Below are 22,115 nucleotides of genomic sequence, written 5' to 3'. Positions count from 1 at the left end.
AGGAGACGGTGCTGCACCGTTTCTGGACGTGTCAACACTCTGCGCGGTTCTGGCAGCTTTTGCATTCGGAAAAAGGGAGTTTCGGTGGCGATCCCACCAAGTTCGATCGGCTCCTAGAGTGCGCTGGCAAGCTGGTTGCTCGGGTGGCTTGCAGAAGCAGCGGAAGAGGAGAAGGCGACCATGATCCAAGCGGCGTACGGGCTCTGGTTGGCTCGGAACGAAGCAAGGGATGGACAAAGGATTCCTCCACCACATGAAATCATAGAAAAGGTAGCAGCCCATATGAAGGAATGGAAGGACGCACACATTAGTAACCCGCGACCGGCAATGCCACAGCTCAAGCAGAAGTGGCGGCCGGAGGATGCTGGGTGGCTGAAGGTGAACTCTGATGGGGCAGTCGCCAAGGCGAGGAATTCGGGAGGAGTTGGAGCTGTAATCCGAGACCACGAGGGAGCGTTCCGGGCGGGGCTCTTTCACTTTTTCAGGGATGTGGTGGATCGTGAATCAGTGGAGATTTTGGCCTGCAAACGAGCTCTTGAGGTGGCGAGGGAAATCAACGCCGAGAAGGTACATGTCGAGCTTGACTCTCAAACTGTGGTCCGAAAGCTAAATGATCACCACAAGGAGTTGTCGAGTGCTGGGCCATGGATACAAGAGATCAAGACGATGCTCGCTTCGTTTTCCGACTTTAAAGTTTCGTGGGTTCGTCGTTCTGCTAATGTTGCCGCACATAAGTTAGCGAGAGTCGGTGTCGGTGATGAACTTTGTAAGGTGTGGTTGGGGCTTACCCCGGATTGTGTTCTTGATGTAATTTCCGAGATTCCGAACGCATACAATTAAATAAAGCGGCAATATTGATCTAAAAAAGTATATTATATAGGTACGAACCCCTATATCAGCGGAAAAAAAATGCAAGGTCTGTGGCGATTGACGCGTGGAAGGTGGAACCCTAGCCTCGCGTCGGATGCTCAGGCCACCAGAAGCAAGGAAAGCACAGCACGGGCCATCGGCCTGCCCGCCCGCCCAAACGTCTCCCGTCCCTGCCCGAGTCGTCCCAGCCTTTTCCTCCGGCCTCCCCACACTTACCCTCGACCGCCGACCCCCTCGGCACCCGTACAAATCCTTGCCGCCCTCCCACGAAACCCTAACCAGAACGCCCTCCATCTCTCGAGGGAGGCGGCGGCGGGCGGCGGGCGGCAAGAGGAGTAAGGAGACGAGAAGGAGCAGCAGCGGGAGAGGGCCGCGGCCTGCGCGGCATTGGCGGCGATGTCCGCATCTATGTGCCGGAAGCGGGCGTCCTCCTTCTCCGAGGAACGCTCCCACGCGGAGGCGTCGTCCTCACCGCCCTCCAAGCGCGCACGCTTCCGCGCAGACGGAGGCAGCCCCAAGCCGCGGGGCGTCGTCGACTCCGACCTGGTGGCCGTGATCCGCGCGCGGTTCCCTTCCGTGAGGCCTGAGGTGATGCCACCCTGCTCGAATCCATTCGAAAGCGGATATGGTTATTATTTCCTTGTTTGGATTGATTGCGAGAGGAAACGTTTCGTGTGATGTAAATCTGTTCTTTCACTTGAACTAAGTAGTGGCTCTCGCTGATGTGGCTGTGCAAGGAGCAAGAATCCCCACGCGCTGTTGTCGCACTCAGGTTGTTACTGCCGAGCCAGTGTCTGCATGCTTTCCAGCCCCCTGGGAGTGGGTGCTAAGCTCCCATCGATAAGGTTAGATGGAGTTGCAGGAACGAGATAGTTTGTTTTAGCTTGTGCTTTTAGTAATTGTGTGCCTGTTTTAATTGTCGAACTTGTTGTTTGTGATCATTTTATGCTGAAATGGAGGTAGGATATGTGTGCCTAGATATTTTCTGCATTATGCATTATGGGAGATTTTAGTAAGAAATACATTTGTTGTCGGACCCTGCTCAAGCGGGAGCTAAGTGCACCGGGCTGCCCTTTTTAAATATATTTGTTGTGAGTATGCAACAGCTGGCAGTTCTAACAAATAATAACTTGCACCGACAACCTTTTCTGGGTTGGATGAACATGGTAACCGGTACCATTACAAATCTCTGTTGGTTAGATGATCTTGTTCACCTGTTTATGCCACTTACTGTGTTTCCTGGCTTAGATAGGATGCCGTTGTTTGATTTTGCATTCATGTCATGTGTTGTCTTGTTAGCTTACGTGGGATGCTGTCCTCTGATTCTTCAACTCCCCGAAATTGTTAAAAAGTGGTAACATCATCTTGCCATAGCTAGATATTTTTACCCTTTTATTGAATTGTCCAGTGTTCAAGAAAGCGCTTTTAAGCCACGCTTAAGCGCTGAGCGATGGCAAACCACTTCGCTTTGGCACTAACAGTGGATTAAGCGTTTTTGTAAAAAAAATTGGCCAGAATTTGGCTGCCATGAACTGCTTCTGCTTGGCTGCTTGCGCAATAATGGCAATATGCCATTTATCTTATTATTAGTGTCTGTTCGGGAACTATTTCCTTCAGATTATGGCCACATTATCTCTATTTGAACCGAACTGCATTTTAGTTGTTATTTTGCTTGCTGTGTGAACCTGATGTGTATTTGCTACGGTGTAATGTTATTTCAACTACCTATGTGTTACGTTTCCTATTTTCCTCTGCATATATTATTCAAAAACAGTAAAAATCAGGCCAATTTTAAAAAAAAACGCTTGAGCGTGCTCTAAGCTGTGCCCTTCCGCTTCACTTCCGCTTTCCGCTTTTTTGAACATTGGAATTGTCACATGTGCTTATTGACGTGTTACATGGAGTTCGCTAAAGTGGTATAAGTATGTCACTTTTGGGAGCTTATTGGATTTGGCAACTAAACCTACTCACTATTTGAATCCTTACGGAAGCTTTTCTCATTTCAGTTCATTGAAAAGGCTCTGGAAGAATGTGAAAACGATTTGGATTCAGCAATGAAGTATTTGCTTCCTCTACACTTAGAACCCACAGAATATAATGTGGATCCCGTGTATCAATCTCCCAATGAAATGTCTACTGAGGTTCAAGTGCCCAATGAAGGTAGTCTTTCATTGTAGTCTGATCTTTTATGTGATGTTGACACCATTTAATCTAAAAGAAAACCAAGTAATGCAAAAAAGCTTTGCGTCTAGATGCATTAATAGAAGTAAAACAATTCTCTATAACTGTCACTCCCTAAGCACTAAACTCCGCCTGTAGTGATGCCTGGACACTGTAATCTTTGTTGCTTTGAATTAGATTTTCTTCCTCTTGGCATTGGTAGATTTTACCACACTTGTGGTCAAGCATTTTCTTCTGTCAGTTACTATGTTAGTATCCACTCTTCTAGCTTGTCCCAGCACTGTTTTTCCAGCAGGAGAGCTCCACATATCTGTGAAATTGGTTGAAATATTTAATGTAATGCCATGCTATTACTTTCTATCACTTTGGTGAAGTACTCCCCCCTTGTGCGAGAAGGTCCTTGGTTTACGCAGCCTCTCTGCATTGCACATTTGTACTATGCAGGGTAGGTCTTGCCTCGTATAATCCTTCCCAGACCCCACCTGGTGTGGAACCTTCAGCACTGGGTCTGTCCTTTTAATGCAATATTACATTCTACCTCGATACTTCTTCTGTTCATATTCACGTGGCTTTAAGGCTTCTGTTACTTTTAAGGAATTTACTAAAATGACCACGTAACTGTATATATGTTGTCAGTAATATATCTTGTGCTAAGTAAAAAACACCGTGTGTAATGCAAGTAGCATGCTTTAGATAACAAATGGTTTACATTATGGTTTATTCGGCCATGAGAATCGTGCATCCATGCTTTATGTTTTGATTAGAATAATTTGGGGATATCTCATTCATAAAAGCGATTATCTTAATAATGACAGCTATCTTGCTTTATGCTACAGGTATTGTAGAATGTAATAATGAAGTTCCTGCACCCATAGGAAGTGTTCCCGGTGCAGAGAACCTTCAATCAGGTATCACCCAATGGGTTGAGATTCTTATGAATGAGATGGCAAGTGCCTCTAGTTCAGATGATGCAAAGGCTCGTGCGTCAAGAGTACTGGAGGCTTATGGCAAGTCCACGTCCTCTTGTATCCGTACAGAAGCAATGCAGAAATATCAGAAGGTAGTTGAATACCCCTCCCAAAACACTTCGTAACTTGCCTGCTTGATACCTATCTGATTTTTGATACTTGTTATGGGTTTTGTGCTTTTATCCTTGTCCTTTGAATTTGGCTTCTCGAGCAATATAGGTTTGTGCTTGTAGCTTGATTCCAGTGACTGGTCAGAAAATCTATAAGTGGCTTGAGGGCCAAGTATTGGCAACCGATGGTTTGTATAGGTCCACGCCTGGTAGAAATCTTATCAGTAACTAAGACTTCCAAAATGTGTCACATATTAGTAATGAACTAATGACTTTCCAAAAATTTACTTTGCATCAAACTTCCGCTGTCTGAAATGTACTATTCCATTGGACTTGCTCCCTTATTTCCACAGTTTGTTTGTTTAAATTAGCTTCTCCTTGTTTTCTTTGTTGTAATTTATTTACTAGTGATTGCTAGAAATCAAACCATAGCATTTTCATACGATGGTCTATTATATCACCATAGAACTAGCCATGGATAGGGGTGCGTGGAAGTTAGCTGTCCACGTGCCAGAACCATGACTTGGTTTCGACTTTCGAGATCTTATGGGTTTCAACTCTAGCCTATCCTAACTTGTTTGGGAATGAAAGGCTTTGTTGTTGTTGTTGGTGGTGGTTTTGTTCACTTCTACGTATAGGGTAATACTTCCTCCTTTTGGGTTTACAAGGCCTGTATGTATTTTAAGATTATTTTCACCAGCAGTTAGACCAAGAATATATGAATTTTGTGCCATAAAAATTATTACTATGGAGACTTCTTTCGAATACTGAATACATATTCAATGGTATACTTACGACATATAATTAATACGAGTTTTTTGTTAGTCAAATTTATGGTCAAAGCTGACATCAAAATACGTGCAGGCCTTCTAAGCCCTAAAGGAGGTAGTACCTGTTGTGTTTACTCATGAGTTATTTGATCATGTATGTAATTTAGTTAAAAATATTGAGTGGTAAACATGATGGAAGAAATTCAAGTGTGCAGCCAAATCTTTGATTCCATACCTTTTTGGGAGACTAAAAGCGAAGCTATGGCACGTTATACCACTATCCTAGCTACGACCGCTATAGCTAAAGCTATTACCTTGTAAGTGTGCATGGTCCAAAAACAACCATATTGAATGGTAAACATCATGTAATCATTTGTACACGCTAAACTTAATTCAAAACGACCACATATATAACTAAATAAAATAAGTTAGAAATCCTAACAATGTAGCATCCAATCTATCTTGGGTGGTTGTTTTATCATGGAGCATAGGCCGGTTGGCGACTGCTTCAAGACGACTCTCACCGACACTCACGATGTTGCAACCAGAAAAAAAAATCATTGATCCAGTTAGTTAAATGATGGATCCTCTTTAGTCCTTACTTGGCTAGTATTTTTTGATAGGCACTTATTTTTATCTTTTTCCTATAAAAACGCTATTGTAAATAGCTTCCGTGATAGCTGACATAGCTATAGCTCGGACCTCACCGCGATGCAGCAAAAAACTTGGTTTTGAAACCTTGATTCCATATGTTTCTGGACGGAGGGAGTATTTACCAGTACATGTTTCATGTCTTTGGATATTCCTGAAGGTCGATTAAGTTGACTTACCGTGCAGTTCTGCTATTACAGCCCCATTATGAATACGAATAAAATATATCAATGTATGGTGGTTTAAAACATAAAGTAGGTTTATACGACCAGTTGAACAGCATTGCAGCAAATGTCTGCGGGTTTACATAATATGTTTACTACAGTATTGAAAGTACGTGAAGCAAATTAGAATTTGATTGATTTTGTGCTCTCCCTGAGAAATTTTTGCTTTTCAAACAGGAAATTTTGTTGTACAAGGAACAATTTGAAGCCGTCATTAAAGAAAATACTATTCTTAAGAAAGCCGTGGCAATACAACATGAACGCCAAAAGGAGCATGAAGAGAGAAACCAGGAGCTTCAACAACTAAAGCAGTTGGTTATGCAGTACCGGGAACAAATTAGGAATCTTGAGGTCCAGTATTCTTACTGCCCTGCTATTCCCTTTTTGTCATGCCTCTGATGTAGTACCTTGGGAACACGGTTGTGGTAAATGATGTTTTTGTTTCTTTCCACTTGTGTACAGATAAACAACTACGCCTTGTCCATGCACCTCAGACAATCTCAGCAGGGTAACTCGATTCCAGGGCACTTTCATCGGGACATTTTGTGAAACCAGAAGCCAATACAAGGTTTCCATATAGCATGAGGACAAGTTGCAGGTCTTGTTGCGAGAGGCTATGTTCAACATATATCACCTATACTCAACATATTATAGGCAAGTGATACCATAGCTTTGATATATGGTGATGTATACCTTTGTACCTCTGTATAGTGTGCTGATTGCCCTCCCGGTCGGGAGGGAGGGAAATCAGCCCAGCACGAGTCGTGCTGTTGTTTAAGAACAGACATAATGTGATAAAGTTTAAAAGAAAGGAGAAAAACACATTCAATTTTTACACAGATGTGTGGTTTTTCATTCTGTGCCGTGATCCCAAAATGTTCAGTTTTGCTCATCCTGTGACAAGGAACGTGTGGCTTTATTACTGTATACTCCCTCCGTTCCTAAATATTTGTCCTTTTAGAGATTTCAAATGACTACCACATACGGAATTCACTCATTTTGCTTCGTATGTAGTCACTTGCTGAAATCACTAGAAAGACAAATACTCCCTCCGTTCCAAAATAGATGAACTAACTTTGTACTAACTTTGTAAAGTTAGTAAAGTTAGTTCATCTATTTTGGAACGGAGGGAGTATTTAGGAACGGAGGGAGTAGTGTTCATCATATAACAGTTGCATGCTGCACAAGTTATTCAAGTGTGTGGTGCGTTGTTTACTTGTCTTGTTTTCAAGTTATTCCAGTATATTTGTTTTTTTTGCCTCTTTTGCATACGTGAATCTGTTGAGCCTGTTGAGTAAATACATGGTAAAAATTGTTCTGCATGTAGTTTTGTAGGCTGCATATGAGCTGGCTGCATCAGGGAAGCAATTTTTCCATGGTGTTTGGTGGCCTGCGTTGGCTGGGCTGATCTACTACACGGTGTTTGGTTGCATGTACTAGACAATTAAAAGTTAAAATCTACACATGACATGCAGTGGTTGCATCTAGTGGCAGTTAGACATGATTCCATCGGCTACACTAGCACCATTTGTTTCGCGGGGAGTCCACGAGAAGTGCAGTGTGCGTGCAATGGCGACATTAGAGTAGCAGGTCGCTGGCGAGGAGTCCGAGAGGAACAACACCGGCGGTGGCGGCGAACATGACAGGCATCCGTGTTGCTATGTTCTGTCCTTTGAATGCTACGTATATGCTGATGCACGTTATGCTACTTTCATGTTGCATGTATTGGATGGATTTAGGGTTTCCACATGAGGAGGGCGGTTGTGGACGCAGAAACTTGACGGGTGACACGTGTTCATGGACATATAGGGACTCAAATTAGCACATCCTAATTGTAGATGGTCTTAGCATCACTAACAAGAGCTGGCAAGGTTAGCATCACTAACAAGAGCTGGCAAGGTTTAATATTCACTAGCATATCCAAACTTTCTACAAATGCACATTTTGATAGTCTTTCGATTTGGCTGTAACTATTCCTGTATTTCCTCAAGGCGTTAGAGAGGGATAGAACCATTACGCAGTTTTTCCCTAATCTAGCCGCCACCTTGTGAAGGCGACTAGGGAGGCGATCCTCTACCTTCGATCTACACCAGCTAGGGCCGGTCCCCTCTCCCTCTGCTCTGTAGTTAGGGTTTCGTTTTGTAGGTCGTGATGAGCCGTTGGGGTGGTGGGAGCGGCACCCAAGCGAATAAATTTGCCTCAGCTCCACTCTCACACCGGTGGTGTCCTTCATGGCGGCGTCTCGAAGTTGATGGCATCATGTGTTTGTCAATCCTTCATATCAGCAGCGTTAGTGTTCATGGATGGTGTTGGCGAGGCAGCGGCAGCGACCCTTTCAGGTGTGTCTCTCCTTCTGCTTTGTCCATCTTACTGCGGCGTTATCTCCGATGTCACGGTGGAGCGGGGAGGTTTTGTCGTCCTAGAGTACGCGCAGACGGTTGTGTACGCGGGTGATAGTTGGAAGAAGGTGCATCCTATGCTGGGTTGGTGATTGGAGGCTGACAATTTTGGCTTCCTCCTCCGACGTCATTGTCATGTGGGGGTGTCAATTCTGGAGTTTGATGGCATGTTCGGGGACACGTAGCCCTGGTTTGATTCTTTCAACGGCAATGGTTTTGCTTCAGGCGTCTTCCTCCAAGAAAAGGCGGCTAGCGTTTCTGCCTCCCGTCGGCGTCGCCGCCGATCTCCCACATCTCCTGTGGCTTTAGGGCCATGGATGCGCGGTGGATCCCGACCCTTGCCGGCGGGAGGGCTCTGTTTTTAGGTGCTTCTTCAAGTTTTGTTAGGGTTTATGTCCTGCTCAAGAAGACGAGACGACGGCGATTTCTTGAAGATGGAATAAGGTTCTCCCCGCCTAGCCCCCGTCCCAATGGTGTGTCTAGCATCGTCGGAGGGCATGTGGAGGTGTGTCTCCGGCGGATCTCGCAGATTTGGTCCGTGGTTGTATTTGGTGGATCCGCTCGGATCCGGTCTTTATTCGTCTTTGTTAATGTGTCTTCAGGTTGGATCTTTCTGATCTAAAATTATCTTCATCGGCGGCGGTTGCGGTTCTGAGGCGTTGGTCCTATGGGATCTTAGCATGACGACTTTCCGACTGTCTACTACAACAAGTTCTGTCCGGCTTCGGCTAGGGAGGGGCGATGACAACAGCGCGCCTTCGGTTCGCTTCAGTGCTTGTAGTCGTCGCTAGATGGTCTATGAATCTGGATGTAATTTTTATTATTTCTGGTGTTCGTTGTACTGCCATGGTTGAAGATGAATAGATCGACAGTTTCCCACAAAAAAATGGTTTTGCTTCAGGCAAACTACTTGGAGACCCGTAAAGCTGTTGATCAGCAATGGAGCCGCGTCCAGCTCGGATGAAGAGGTGATCTGTCTTATTTTTCTTGGTGGAGAGGGACATGCATTGGTTTTTTGGTTTTTTGCGTAGGATTATCCTATGTTTTCGGTCCTGTAATGTCGGTGTTTGTGTGGCTTGTAACAGAACTTTTACTTTATTAACGAGACACATATTATCATGAAAGAAGAGAGAGATAGAAACACTGCAATTCACAAAACTACTATGAGCATATTCCTTCAAAGTGGCAACAGGAGCATATTCCATCAATTAACACGATTTCACGATGGTTCACACAACTGCCGTCGGTTCACAGATTCAGACACAATGCCCTTGTTGAAAGTAAAACCATCTGAAGCTCACCATGTATCAGCAGCAGCTTTCTCTTCTCTTCAGCATTAGCTGCAGAGAGATTCATCGACGAAACTATCCGAACAGGCTTCAGTCATCATCAAAGAAGCAGGCCATGGCGAGGTCCGGTCACCACGCATCATCTGCGGCTGCTCTGGCATTGGTACGCATACGCTCGAACGCCTCGGCGGGCACCGAGAGGGGCCCAGCGCGCGCCTGCCACCTCGCACCGTGCCGCCCGGCTTTGCCGTACACGTCCTCGACGGCCTTGAGGAACTCCTTGGCCTGCGCCGGCGTGAGCACCTCCTTGACGGCGGCCTCCACGGCGCGCCACCGCAGCTTGTCGGCACGCCGCGCGGCGCGCGCCATCTTGCACACCTCCTCGGCGGCCGTCTCGGCGAACCCCTCCTTGGTCTTCTCGCACGCCAGCTTCATGGCGTAGGTGGACTGGTACTCGGCCACCTCGCCGTCCAGCGCGGCCTCGCGGGCCTGGAGGCGGCGCCTGGCGGCGGAGAGCGCCTGCGACTGGCGCTCGTTGGAGGGGAGGAAGAGGTCGCCCTCGGACTCGCTTGTTCGCAGGGACGGGAACAGCGCCGGGAGGAGGGCGAGGATGCAGGACGGGCGCAGGTCGCCGCCGAGCCAGGAGAGCGCGGCGACGGCGAGCGGCGGGTCGTCCGTGCGGGCGACGAGGGCGGGGACGTCGCGCGGGCGGACGGGCGGGCCGGCGGCGAGGCGGGAGTAGCGCAGGCGGAGGCGGGCGAGATCGGCGGTGATGTCGGTGGCGGCGACGTTGTCGCTGTCGCTGGAGTCGGAGGAGAGGAGGCGGCGGTGCGCCACCGGGTCCACCGCTCCGGGCGCTGGTCGGCAAGAAACAAGAGAGAGGCACAAATCAGCGAAGCAAGAAAGCCAAGAAATCGGCGCCATGGACTAGAAGAAAGCCATGAAATCCTTCATGGACAAGAATGGGGGGAGAAGCAATTACAGAAGGGGGTGAAGCAGAGGAGGCAGGAGAAGATGCCCTTGTCCTTCTTGGCGTTCTTCCCGCCGGTGCCGCTGCCGCCGCCGCGGCGGTACCCGGCGTCGTAGCCGTAGTAGTAGTCGTCGGCGTCGTCGCCCGGGAGGGGGCTCAGGAACGGCATTGCAGCGCGGTGTGACACGCTCGCGCGGAGATTGGGGATGGGAAGGTGGTTTCTGTTGGGTGCGCTGGTAGAGGCGAGTTTGAAGGTGCTCGGCCGAGACCCGTCCCGTCGGCGCTGAACGCCGGGGGAGCAACTTGTATACGATCAGCACTTCAGTTGCGATCACTGACCGTTAGATTGAGATCTAACAGCCACAGATTAACAGAGGTGAGAACTGATGTTGCCCTTCGTATTTTACTGATCAAGAACTTGTGACCGGATACGAAAAGAGGATCATGAACGATAGATTCATAGATTTCTGCAGTTCATGAGCACAAAATGTTCGTAAGATCGTATTGTGAAAGGCTAAGTGATTGTGTGTGACACAAAACCTTCGCTGTGAAGAAATCCTAGTTGCCCCAAAATCAATCTCCTCTCCCTTTGTTTTTGGGGGCTTGTTACGATATTGTAAGAGCATCTTCAATAGATGGTCCAAATGTAAAAGTGCCTAATTTTTAATTCGTCTGAGGCAAAAAATGCTGCTCCAACAGACGGTCAATATGCAAAAAAATTTGGACCGCAGTTTCTCGTGATGTAAAATGCAACACCTCACAGTGCAAATTTACATCACGAGGTGCATCTGGTCCAAAACCAGCCGCCGCCGGCGAACGCCCAACCGCCACTTCTTTTCCGTTCCCGCCCGCGCCCGTCCGCTCGCCCGAAGACCAGCCGACCGGAATCCGCCGCCGCGACCGCCCAAAACCTCGCCATCGGCGCCGCCACCACCCCAAATCCACGCTGCCGTCGCCTCCCTCGCCGGTAGTCGGCTCGCAGCCGCCCGGACGCCGCCAAATCGGGAGGCAGCCGCGGTAGGCCTCCGCCGGGTCTTAGGCTGCCGCCGACCTCCTCCCCGTCGGCCGTGAGCTTGTTCACGGTCGTTGCGCCGGTCGCACGACCGCCGCACGAAGCCCTCCGCCCGGCTGCCGAACTATTCTTCGCCGCCAGGCGAGCTCCTCTTGGCCGGCCTCCAAGCTCATTTCTTATCACCGCCGCCGTCCGAAGCCGACCGCAGCCGTCAGCAGCAGCCAATCCAACGGACGGCCATCTTTTTCCACCACGCGTACAAGGTGTTCGAAGGAATTCCCCAAGGCAGAGGGAAGGGGATTCTCCTTGTCTCTCGTCCTTTATGTAGCAAGTTTTGTGTCGCAGTGATGTCGCTCCAACAATGAATCAGTGTCATTTTGAATAAAAGTCCTTCAACTCCAATAGTTTTTCTTGGTGTCGCGTTGCTGAGGAGCTCCAGAGTTTTTGGAGTCCTCGTTATTCTTTTATGAAAAATTGGTTGGTTATTTGTATTCCACGCCGGTGTGTTTTCATGTGCATTGACAACTGCAACATTATCTTTTTGGTATGACGACCCATCGCCAGTATGCTTGGCGCGATTTGCCAACCTCCGATGTACGCGACGATCTACTACTGCGATGATCCGACGAGATTTATTCCTCCATAGGTGTAGGTAGGTACTTCATGGTTGGATTGGATTTGTCTTGGTGTTGTCAATTGTGAGTGAGCTATGATGGTGTAACGGTGACAAATTTAACCGTGACCTTGACAAGAATTTTGAGACATATAGCTGTTTGCAGTTGCACTTTTTGTTTAAGGTCATGTCGTGTTCATGGGCTCAATTACCTTGTATCTAGTTGTGCTCATTGTTCTATTGATATAAACTAGATTTAATTTTCTATATCCCTATATAATGTGCGAATAACTTTGAAAGATGGTCGTTGGATAAAGCCAATCCGACGGTGCAGAGATGGCAAATCCGACCACTACTGGCTGCTGGATATCATCTACATTTTATCAAATTTTGCCACATGTACAATCTAGAAAACTCCATGATTAAACTTAAGCATAATGCACAAACCTCAAAACACAAGCACTTTTCCTTTGTTTTTAGAATCTTCCATGTCATAATTGCCCAATTTTTTTCTAGATGAATTGACATGATTTGTTTTACTTTATGCTTTGGAACACACAATTCCATGAATCTTAAAATAGATTATTTTTTTTATAAAAAAACTAATTGATTTTGAATGAGATGAACTATAAGAATTAAACGAATATCTACATTATGCATATATGACTGAAAGCTTACATGCTATAATGATGTGATATTTATTCATAATTTGATTGCCAAATCTCATGCATGCAATGCACGTGTACCTTACTAGTATATTATAAAACGTTAAAAGATTTAATACCCCTCCACGATCTCAACTCGCAACCTCCACTTATTGCGTCATGTTTGGCCCCTTTTGTTGGAGTGCATGCTTGCTAGATGAGACGCCGCTCTTGTATCCCGATATCAGTACAACCGCTCAGCAGTCACATCCAAGCTGATGAACGGGCATGCCATTGTTTCTAGCACTCAAGTCAAGATACCTCTCTTCTCTCCCAACTGGCCTCCAACCGCTCTCTAAAGTGGTATGATGTGGCTCGTGGTGATGACTGATGACAGAGCTTGGCAACGGGGAGAGTCGTTCGATAACATTAACGAAAGGAAGAAAAGAGCGCATGAGGATGCGGAGATTATTTTGGAGACTGCTATTTTACTAGTGGGGAGCGCTAATGCTCTTTGTGTCCCTATTTATTTATTTTCAAAAGTACGGCAATAGTGTGTACCATATTTTTGCATTGGATAGAATTAGATTACAAAAGATCTATTGAAATGATGCCACAATATTCACTACATGCCTCTTTGATTCAAAGATTTTCCGTAGGAATGCAATATAAATACAAAATTTAGGATTCATTTGTTCTATACTTCATATAAAAAGTTTTAGCGCTCCAAACTCATGTGGAGATTTCTACCCCTTCTGTCCATATTACTTGTCGTTCAAATGAATCTATATAGATGTATTTCAATGTTAGATACATCTATTTGAAGGACATGTAATATAGATCGGAGGGGTATGTTTTTTCTCAAATCATGTTCTCCCTCCGTTCGAAAAAATATACTTGTTCTAAAAATGGATAAAATAGATGTATCTATAACTAAAATAAGTCTAAATACATTCATTTTTGGGACAAGTATTTCGGGATGGAGGGAGTCCACAAATTATGATATACTGTAACTACCATTGCTCGTTGCTGTCGGTTAATTCTGAAAAGAAAAGGACCGGGGGATCCCATCAGGAAAACAAAACGAAAAACAAAGGGAAAGCGTGTTGACGGTTTGACCCCTCCTCCGGCGCTGTCCCTCGAAAATAAATAAAGAAAGAAAGAAAGAAAGAAAGAGAAAAAGGGCAACCATGTAGTGTCTCCCCCTCTTTCCCTTCTCGCAGCAGCAGATCACTAGCTCACTCCATGGTGGAGAGAGTGGTTGGTGGCCACTAATGGCGCGCCTCTCCCGTCGCCGCTTCCTCCTCTCGCTCCACGTCGCGCTGCTGCTGCTAGTCCCCTCCTCTCGCTTCCTCCTCTCGCTCCACGTCGCGCTGCTGCTGCTAGTCCCCTGCTCCTGCCAGGTACCCGATTCGTCAGTCCGATCCTCTCCACGGTTCCGATTCTTGCGTGTTACTACCTACCTGCTGTGTCTCCCACCAAGTTCTTGCCCAGTTCGATCTGACCCTTGCTGCCTGCCCATAATTCCTGATGGCATGAGCATATTGTTCCTATCTCCTTCTTCTGCGAGAGTGATACATGAACTTGATTTATCTCTCAGTGCCTGTTTCTTCCTGAAAGTTGTGCGATCTTTGAGGGAGCCTGAATTTACCGCTGGGTCTTGTTTGCAGGTCGGGGATTCGTGCTCGGCGGCCCGCGACTGCGGGGTGGGCCTCTACTGCGGCGATTGCGCCGCCGCCGGCAGGACGCGGCCGTCCTGCATCAGGGACCTGGCCATCCAGCCCACCTCCATCGTAATCTCTTGCATTCCCTTGAGCGCTAGCTTGTACTCCCTCCGTTCCTAAATATAAGTCTTTTTAGAGATTTCATTATAGAGACTATATTCGGATGTATATAGACGCCTTTTAAAGTATATGTTCGCTCATTTTGCTTCGTATGTAGTCTATAGTAGAATCTCTTAAAAGACTTACATTTAGGAACGGAGGGAGTACTTACTATTACTCTGTCTGTGTTGGGCAATTACTCATCTCTTTTGTTCTTCAACCATGGGATGGGGCATGCTTGTGTTTGTCCAGGTGAAGGGGCTGCCCTTTAACAGATACTCATGGCTGGTGACCCATAATTCATTCTCCATCGTCGGCGAGCCGTCACGCACCGGGGTTGAGAGGGTTACGTTTTACAACCAGGAGGACACTGTCACCAACCAACTGAGGGTAACTGCACCTGAATACATGGGCCAATTTATTTTTTTTTGAAAGGAGGATCACCCCCGGAATTGGGGGGTTATATTTTCGTTTTAGTTTTTTTGATTCTTCGATATAATGGTGTTTGCAGAATGGAGTGAGGGGATTGATGCTGGATATGTATGACTTCGGCGGTGATGTCTGGCTCTGCCACTCCTTGCAAGGGCAATGCTACAACTTCACCGCTTTCGTAAGTTCTCTTCTTTGCAGATGCCAAGCTATTTGGCATTTCGTTGTTTGGGTGAGCAACAGCCGCTTCGTCACAGTACTGACTTATGGGCTAACAGGTCACACTTTGGCCAAGTATCCTACAAAGAGACCCCCGAGAGCCAAAAGTATTAAAGGAATGGCCATAGGAATGGGCGCATCATGACATCGTAATCTGTCTCGCCCGAATGAATTAGTTGGTACTAGAAATGTTAGAAATAGTAAACGAAAGGAGTAATAAGAAGTGAAAAGGACAGAGACACTTCCCAACCAGAAAGCAAAGTTCCCACTGATGGTATACTTTGTGTAAGCGAGCTCTAAGATCACATCTTTAGAATAAAATCCTGTTAGAAAAGGAAATCCAATAAGAGATAAGCTGCCCATGAGCATCATGGCATAGGTCAAAGGAAAGGAGGAGGCAAGCCCCCCCATCTTCCGCATATCTTGCTCATCCGACATGGCATGAATCACCGAACCCGCACTCAGGAAGAGTAATGCTTTGAAAAACGCGTGATTCATTAAGTGAAAGACGCTAACCGAATAGTTAGAGATGCCGCAAGCAAAGATCATATAGCCCGTTAAGCCACCTCAAAATCAAATGAAGCTCGGTTATAATACTCTGTCAACTCGTATATTAAATTCATGAACACGAAGACTAGCGTTGTTTTGTCACTCTTACGGTTCTATTGTGGATAATATTGTTACAGTGTGTTAATCAATTGGAACTAAAGAATGTGGGGAATGGAAGTTAATTGATTCCTTTCTGAATTCATCACTAACCTTGCGAGATGTATAGCTGTTAAGGCGATCAGACTCCTAATGTCCAAATGTAATGTGATTCTAGGAACCAGCAATTGACACACTGAAAGAGGTGGAAGCATTTCTGTCTGAGAATCCCACAGAGATTGTTACAATATTCATCGAGGATTACGTACATGCCCCGATGAGATTGAGCAAACTGTTTACTGCTGCTGACTTGATGAAGTATTGGTACCCTATCTCAGAAATGCCAACGAGCGGCCAGGAATGGCCCACCGTCACAGATATGGTTGCAAAGAACCACAGGTTGCTTGTGTTTACTTCCGATGCTTCAAAGGAGTCTAGCGAAGGAATAGCTTACCAGTGGAGTTATTTGCTGGAGAATGAGTGTAAGTATGGCTTTCTGGGCTTCAGTGAAAAAAACAGAGGTTCTATCGAATTCTAGGTAGTGATAGCTATACAACAATTTGCAAATCTAAAACCCAAAATACAAATTTCTTCTTGGCTTTCTATGTCTTGAGATAGCCTACCCCAACTTGTTTGGGACTAAAGGCTTTGTTGTTGTTTCTTTGTCTTGAGAACCTTGTTTAACATCCATTTCGCCTTTCAACTTCCAATATATTGGACCATGAGATTCTTGTGTGATTAATTTACTCCAAAGATGACTGTGAGCTGAACATATTCTGATTTAGAACCAAGTTAAGAGCTAATTGTGTAGTTTTTTCATTTCCCTGTTTTCTTTAATAATCTCATCAATGACTCCTTTAATAATGTTTTTTCATCTGCCATGATCATGATATTATATTATGGCCTCACACAAGTCATGTATGTTCTGGATTCTCGAGTCTAATGCATAGTCAATGTTGTCATCGGTACCTAATTACCTTAAAGAATGCATAGTCAACCACTTGAACACGAAAGTTTATATTATGGTTTGAGAATAACTATATTCTGCATAAAGGAGCAACTATGTAAATACATCTGAAGCAAACGCGGGACTATATTTGTCTATATTTGTCGGTCGGATTATTTTAATTTTGTTGCTTCTTCACTAATAGTGAAGTAAAGTATGAGCGGTGTGGTAACTGCAGCATATAATTATGAAGCATGCAAAGCTGAAGTACCAGAGCATTTTGTTTAGTTTAGGAGTTGATAGACATACTGTTGGCTGCTTTGGCTGGTTTTGGCAAGGGTATGAACTAGTCTTCAATCCATGGAGAGTTGATCCATTATATATGTATTATCAAGCTCGTGTGCTAGTTGTCCTTTCTGGGATATTCAATTTTTTTACTCATGTGCTAGTTACGCAACAAGAGAAGGGATCAACCCTCCCTTGAGTGATCGAGATGATCCCAGCATACCATTAGATGTTTGATGAATTAAGAACCACCTCAATTGTTTTCAAAATATATTCATGCTGTTTTGGTGCTTAAACCAATAAAAAAGATTGCATGACAATTGAATGTTTTATATCCTACCGTATCAGAATATACATTATCTGATCAGTATTTGCTTCTTAAAACATTGATCCGGAGTTATTTTGTATGCAAGATTTGTGTTCTCCTACAAATTTGCTCTCATAGGAGTTTTATACTGGTAGTCCTGTGAATATATCACTTAACTTGCACTTAACTCTAATTGATTTATCTTGAGTACTTTACTAATTTTCTCTGAGCATTCATTCATGTTTACATTTTATTTCCCGTGATCATGACAGCTGGAGATCCGGGTATTGACCCTAGCACTTGTCCAAACAGAAAGGAATCACAGCCACTAAACTCAAGATCTGCGTCTCTATTTATGCAAAATTATTTCCCCACAATTCCTGTTGAGAGTGAAGCATGCAAAGAGAATTCTGTTGGACTACCTCAGATGGTCCAAACTTGCTATGCTGCAGCTGGAAATAGAATCCCGAACTACATAGCTGTGAATTTTTACATGGTAATATAATACTTTATGCCCAGTTCAGACAAATACAAACAAGATATATCTGGTATTGAATGTAAGTATGGAACTGCTCTTAATGTGACATGCGCAGCGAAGCGATGGTGGTGGTGTTTTTGATGTTCAGGACAGAATCAACGGCCTTACGCTATGTGGTTGCAACACCATTGCTGCTTGCCAGGTAATTGTGAAGACATAAATTTTGTGCCAACAAAAAACTGTAGTCCCAGAATTTGGTGTAAATTCGCATTAGCATCAGAAGATGTTTTCCAACCAGACTTCTATATATAATTAAACAGTACTAAAAATGGAATACCTTATGCACGATCAGGCGTATCAGCATGACTCCGCTCCATATATTTAAGAGGACACCATTCCTATTCTGGGCTTACCATTTACACTTTAAATGCCATATTGTTGTTATGGAAGTTTCATGAAGAAATGTTTGCAGGCTGGGGCACCAACAGGCGCATGCAAGAACACTGGAGCACCTAATCAAACCACCTCTTCTGTAAACGGGAACGTCTATTCAGGAACTATAGAATTCAAGACTTCTGCTTCAAGGGCCAGCAGTACTTCCACCTGGAGCAACTTGGTTATTTCGCTAAGCCTTGCTTTGATTCTTAAGCCATTTTGAACCTTCGGGCTTTGGTTTACGTGTCTTTGTGGGTTTGTGAACTGTCCTTTTCTTCTTCTTTCATACCGGCATATGTATGTTGTTATGTTGGTTCCGTGATGGGATGATGGTCAGCAGCTTGCTAGCTCTCTAGGCTATATTCAGAGAAATAGATAATGAGTTTGGGCTCAGTGTGGATAGAACAAATAGTGTGCAATGCTAGCAAATCTTACTATGGTGATTCGTCCCCCTCGCAAAGTAATACGAGGAAAATGATCGAATTATTGTCGCATGGGTAAATTATCGAAACAAAGTTGTGTTATGGTGTCGAGTCCTACAAAGTACCACTAAAAAAGTTCAGTAAAACATAAGTGGTTTTCCTGTTACATGGCTTAAAAAACAAATGCTTGGACCTTTCCTTTGGTGGTTTCAGAACCGTAGAAGATGTGCAGGAGTTGTTGAGGGAAATTTCATGAACACTATTCCAGATAGTGATGTTTTAACACTTAGTTAGATTGTGTTTGGGCATGTTTAGGCGTTTGCAAGTTCTTGTCATTTTGCCTACTTGGTGTCGGTTAAAATCTTGTTATTTGCTTGCCAGACTAGTGGTTCGAATTCGAAATATGCGATCTGGTAGACTGCTCTTGTAGCATGTCGTATGTGCTATTGCCGTCGAAATTCTACATAATCTCTGAAGGAACTTTTAAGCGACTGTTTTCCTTTTTATATCAGCAAGCAATGAAGTGCAGGAGGGAACTTTGTAATAGCAGTATAGCACAGCAAATGGTTCTCATGAGTGCAGATTGTCTTATGAAAATAAAGAAAAATAACATTCGCTCTGTCCGAAAGTTGTACTAAAGTTGAGACATCTATTTTAAAACGGAGGGAGTACTTTTTTAGCCAGTGGCAAATTCAGGGATTTCGTATATACCAGCAAGATGCCCGTTCGTTGCACTGAACATCAGGATGCATTTGTATGAGTAGATTATCTTGTGGATGAAAATGATGAACAAGGAAAGGTCTTATTTGCAAATGTGAAGAAGAGTGTGGATAAATCGTCATAGCTCATGGTTTTCCTTCTATCTGTCAGATATAGATAAGACGACCTATATTACAGAATGATAGGCATACCACCATCATCAACTCTGCTTTTATAAGAGTAGAGGTTTACTGTGACACTGACTCTTCCAACCGATTGTTGAAGAAACTCCTTGGAACATTGCATGGGTAAGTAATTAAGGATCTAGAAACCTGAAAAGGCGGTGCTGGAGCATCAATCGTGTACATCTATTCATCAACCGCGTACATCTATTGTAAAATTCGTTGCAAGATTTTTCATGCATCCAAGTTGTTTGACCTTCGGAAGAAACTTGTGGCGTTGTTCTACACTTCTAGTGACTTTTTTTTTACGAGAAACTTTGAATCTATTCATTTTTAATCATGGCAATAAAACAAACATTATAAATAATAAAAATTACATCTAGATTCGTAGACCACCTAACGACGACTATAAGCATTGGCTTGGCATGGCGTTCTCCTTGGTTGAAGGTTTGAAGACAAGGTAGAAAAATTCAAGCACCAATGTCAAAGTCTAAGACTTAAACCCTGATTGGTTGGGGATATATTGTCCTCCTAACTATTCAATCACATGTTGCTTCGTTTGTACAATAATTCTTATAATTCTTATGATGATATATAAATGAGACACGTATTACCATGCAAAGAAAAGCGAATTAGCGGATTATTTTTTTCAAGAGTACGCAAATTTCGTACCATAGCTCTACAAAAGAAGAGAATATCAAATACAAGACAACTACCACTCGCTGCGAACAACGAGCGTAGCACAACTCCACATCTGGCAAGCCACAAACATCCACACACGACAACACAACTACAACGCAACATAGCCTGCCAAAACCGAGAGCCTCGCCGCGTCTCGACCGACGTCAGTCACCTCCGAAGAACAATAACTCCAGAAGAAGGCACCGTCTTGGAATCACCAGCGACGACCGTAAGCGCCGGAGCAGATCGATCAAGGCAACGACAAACACCAGAGGAGTGCAACATAGGATCATCAAGTCTCCTGGCACGATGCTCCCAACAGAGGGACGACGTCAAAGACGCCGCCATCGTGTCGATCCAGCACAGAATCAAGGCTTTCGCCCGGAGACAGCTGCCAACCCCGAGCATGCGAGGGGGATGGCGACACACTTGACGACGCCTCTGAGAAGGAGAACGACACCCACGGGTGCCATCACCGCCGGCCCGGTCAGAACCGGACATGATTTTCATCCATAATCCACGCATCTCCACACCTCCAAGGTTACGGTCAGCATTGACCCAGATGCCTCACACCGCTGTCACCGCAACAAATTGCCGTCGAAGCCGCACAGCCGTGTTCCTCCCCACCCGCACTGCAGGGAGAATGCGGCCCAATCCACCAACCACAACCAAGGAGCAGCAACATCCAACCATGTCGAGCAAGTGCCAGAGCCACCACGCCGGCCTTCACCCACATCTGGGGACTGCCACAGGAATGGATCTGACCCACGCCTCCGACCACTCCAGCGCCAACTCCTTTGAGGCATCACCGCCCGCCCCTCACGCGGAGGCGGCCGACCGCCCGCTGCCAGCTAGGATCTCCTTCCTGGCAGGGCCTCCTCAGCGACGCCGCCTCCATGGCTGAGCTCACGATGCCGCCACCGTCAGAGCTAGCACACCACCCTCCTCCACTACCTTGTTGCACACCTCGCCTGGATCCGCCACACCGTCGCGCTCCCCGCCGTGCACCAGCGACCACCACCGCAAAATGCGTCGTCGGCCACCCCACCACCACGGCCGAGGGGAACATGGAGCCATCCACACCTCCACCCCGATGGAAGGACAACAGCCAACCAAACACCACCGGCAGGGCAAGGCCCGCCCGCAATGGCCGTCACTCGCTCAAGGGACGACTGTGGCGCCCGGGTAATTAAGCTACAGTGATCCTCTGCTAATGATGCCACGTCACCTCGATTACTGTTCCTAATCTCGTGTTAGTTCGTAACTGATTCAAATTCAAATTCAAAATCAACCAAAGAATAAAAGTTTTCGAATATTAAAACTAAAATGTTCGGAGTGAACCACATATTGCATAGGTAATTATGGTGGAGAAAGCACACCTTTATAAAATGTTTAAACACTCTAAAATGAATAAAATAGTAACAATAATAATTATTTAAATGCTTTCAAAATGTTAAACAATTTCAAAACTATTTTTGCTTCGATGCTAAGTGGTTTGTGGCTGTGGCTTAGCTTGCAACCTCTATTTTCTTGCCACTGTAGTATTTTACTAAAATGTGAAATAAAAGAAAACAAATAAACATAAACTATAAAAGAAAATAAGGTTTAAAAAAATGGAAAGCCCCAGGCCAACTGGGCCATCCGGCCCAACTCCCCCCTGGCCCAACCGGCCTCCCATATCCCCCCCACCCTAGGAAACCCTAACCCAACCACCCGCACTCCCCCATGCCGCCCCCCCTCCCGATCCAATCTGGATCGGGGACGAGACCCCCACTCGCCCCACCCCGCTCGCTCCCCTCGTTCCCCTCCACCTCGCGCCGCACGCACGCATCGTGCCTGGGGAAAGAGATCCCCGCGCCCGAT

General features: G+C 45.5%; 3 protein-coding genes across 3 annotated transcripts; 2 read left to right on the top strand and 1 right to left on the bottom strand.

Annotated features, from left to right (window-relative positions):
* The first annotated feature begins 1,012 nt into the window (after positions 1-1,012).
* Positions 1,013-6,611, top strand: LOC119308614. Its single transcript, XM_037584743.1, has 5 exons — positions 1,013-1,458; positions 2,877-3,030; positions 3,888-4,111; positions 5,952-6,125; positions 6,237-6,611. The coding sequence occupies exons 1-5, from the start codon at positions 1,267-1,269 to the stop codon at positions 6,321-6,323; spliced, it is 831 nt and encodes a 276-aa protein (XP_037440640.1). The 5' UTR covers positions 1,013-1,266; the 3' UTR covers positions 6,324-6,611.
* Positions 6,612-9,322: 2,711 nt separating this feature from the next.
* On the bottom strand, positions 9,323-10,690 carry LOC119305440. The gene is made up of 2 exons (XM_037581955.1): positions 10,445-10,690; positions 9,323-10,319 (listed from the first exon to the last, which is right to left on the bottom strand). Exons 1-2 carry the CDS (start codon positions 10,599-10,601, stop codon positions 9,592-9,594), a joined length of 885 nt encoding a protein of 294 aa, XP_037437852.1. The 5' UTR covers positions 10,602-10,690; the 3' UTR covers positions 9,323-9,591.
* Positions 10,691-13,882: 3,192 nt separating this feature from the next.
* LOC119308613 (PI-PLC X domain-containing protein At5g67130-like) lies at positions 13,883-18,762 on the top strand. Its single transcript, XM_037584742.1, has 8 exons — positions 13,883-14,104; positions 14,372-14,494; positions 14,777-14,914; positions 15,036-15,134; positions 15,996-16,299; positions 17,628-17,851; positions 17,949-18,035; positions 18,306-18,762. Exons 1-8 carry the CDS (start codon positions 13,976-13,978, stop codon positions 18,489-18,491), a joined length of 1,290 nt encoding a protein of 429 aa, XP_037440639.1. The 5' UTR covers positions 13,883-13,975; the 3' UTR covers positions 18,492-18,762.
* Positions 18,763-22,115: the final 3,353 nt, after the last annotated feature.

Source organism: Triticum dicoccoides, chromosome 5B (genome assembly GCF_002162155.2).
Source record: "Triticum dicoccoides isolate Atlit2015 ecotype Zavitan chromosome 5B, WEW_v2.0, whole genome shotgun sequence".
Classification (NCBI taxonomy): domain Eukaryota; kingdom Viridiplantae; phylum Streptophyta; class Magnoliopsida; order Poales; family Poaceae; genus Triticum; species Triticum dicoccoides.
Note: the sequence above shows the minus strand (reverse complement) of the source record. Positions and strands in the feature narration are given on the sequence as shown.

What these genes read in the sequence shown, in the direction of transcription:
- LOC119308614 (XM_037584743.1), top strand. Translation starts at nt 1,267, where the DNA reads ATGTCCGCATCTATGTGCCGGAAGCGGGCGTCCTCCTTCTCCGAGGAA. An exon ending in TCCCTTCCGTGAGGCCTGAG is followed by an intron (nt 1,459 to 2,876) that starts GTGATGCCACCC and finishes TTCTCATTTCAG; the next exon opens with TTCATTGAAAAGGCTCTGGA. An exon ending in GGTTCAAGTGCCCAATGAAG is followed by an intron (nt 3,031 to 3,887) that starts GTAGTCTTTCAT and finishes TTTATGCTACAG; the next exon opens with GTATTGTAGAATGTAATAAT.
- LOC119305440 (XM_037581955.1), bottom strand. Translation starts at nt 10,601, where the DNA reads ATGCCGTTCCTGAGCCCCCTCCCGGGCGACGACGCCGACGACTACTAC. An exon ending in CCTCTGCTTCACCCCCTTCT is followed by an intron (nt 10,320 to 10,444) that starts GTAATTGCTTCT and finishes CTTGCCGACCAG; the next exon opens with CGCCCGGAGCGGTGGACCCG.
- LOC119308613 (XM_037584742.1), top strand. Translation starts at nt 13,976, where the DNA reads ATGGCGCGCCTCTCCCGTCGCCGCTTCCTCCTCTCGCTCCACGTCGCG. An exon ending in TAGCTGTGAATTTTTACATG is followed by an intron (nt 17,852 to 17,948) that starts GTAATATAATAC and finishes TGACATGCGCAG; the next exon opens with CGAAGCGATGGTGGTGGTGT. An exon ending in ACACCATTGCTGCTTGCCAG is followed by an intron (nt 18,036 to 18,305) that starts GTAATTGTGAAG and finishes AAATGTTTGCAG; the next exon opens with GCTGGGGCACCAACAGGCGC.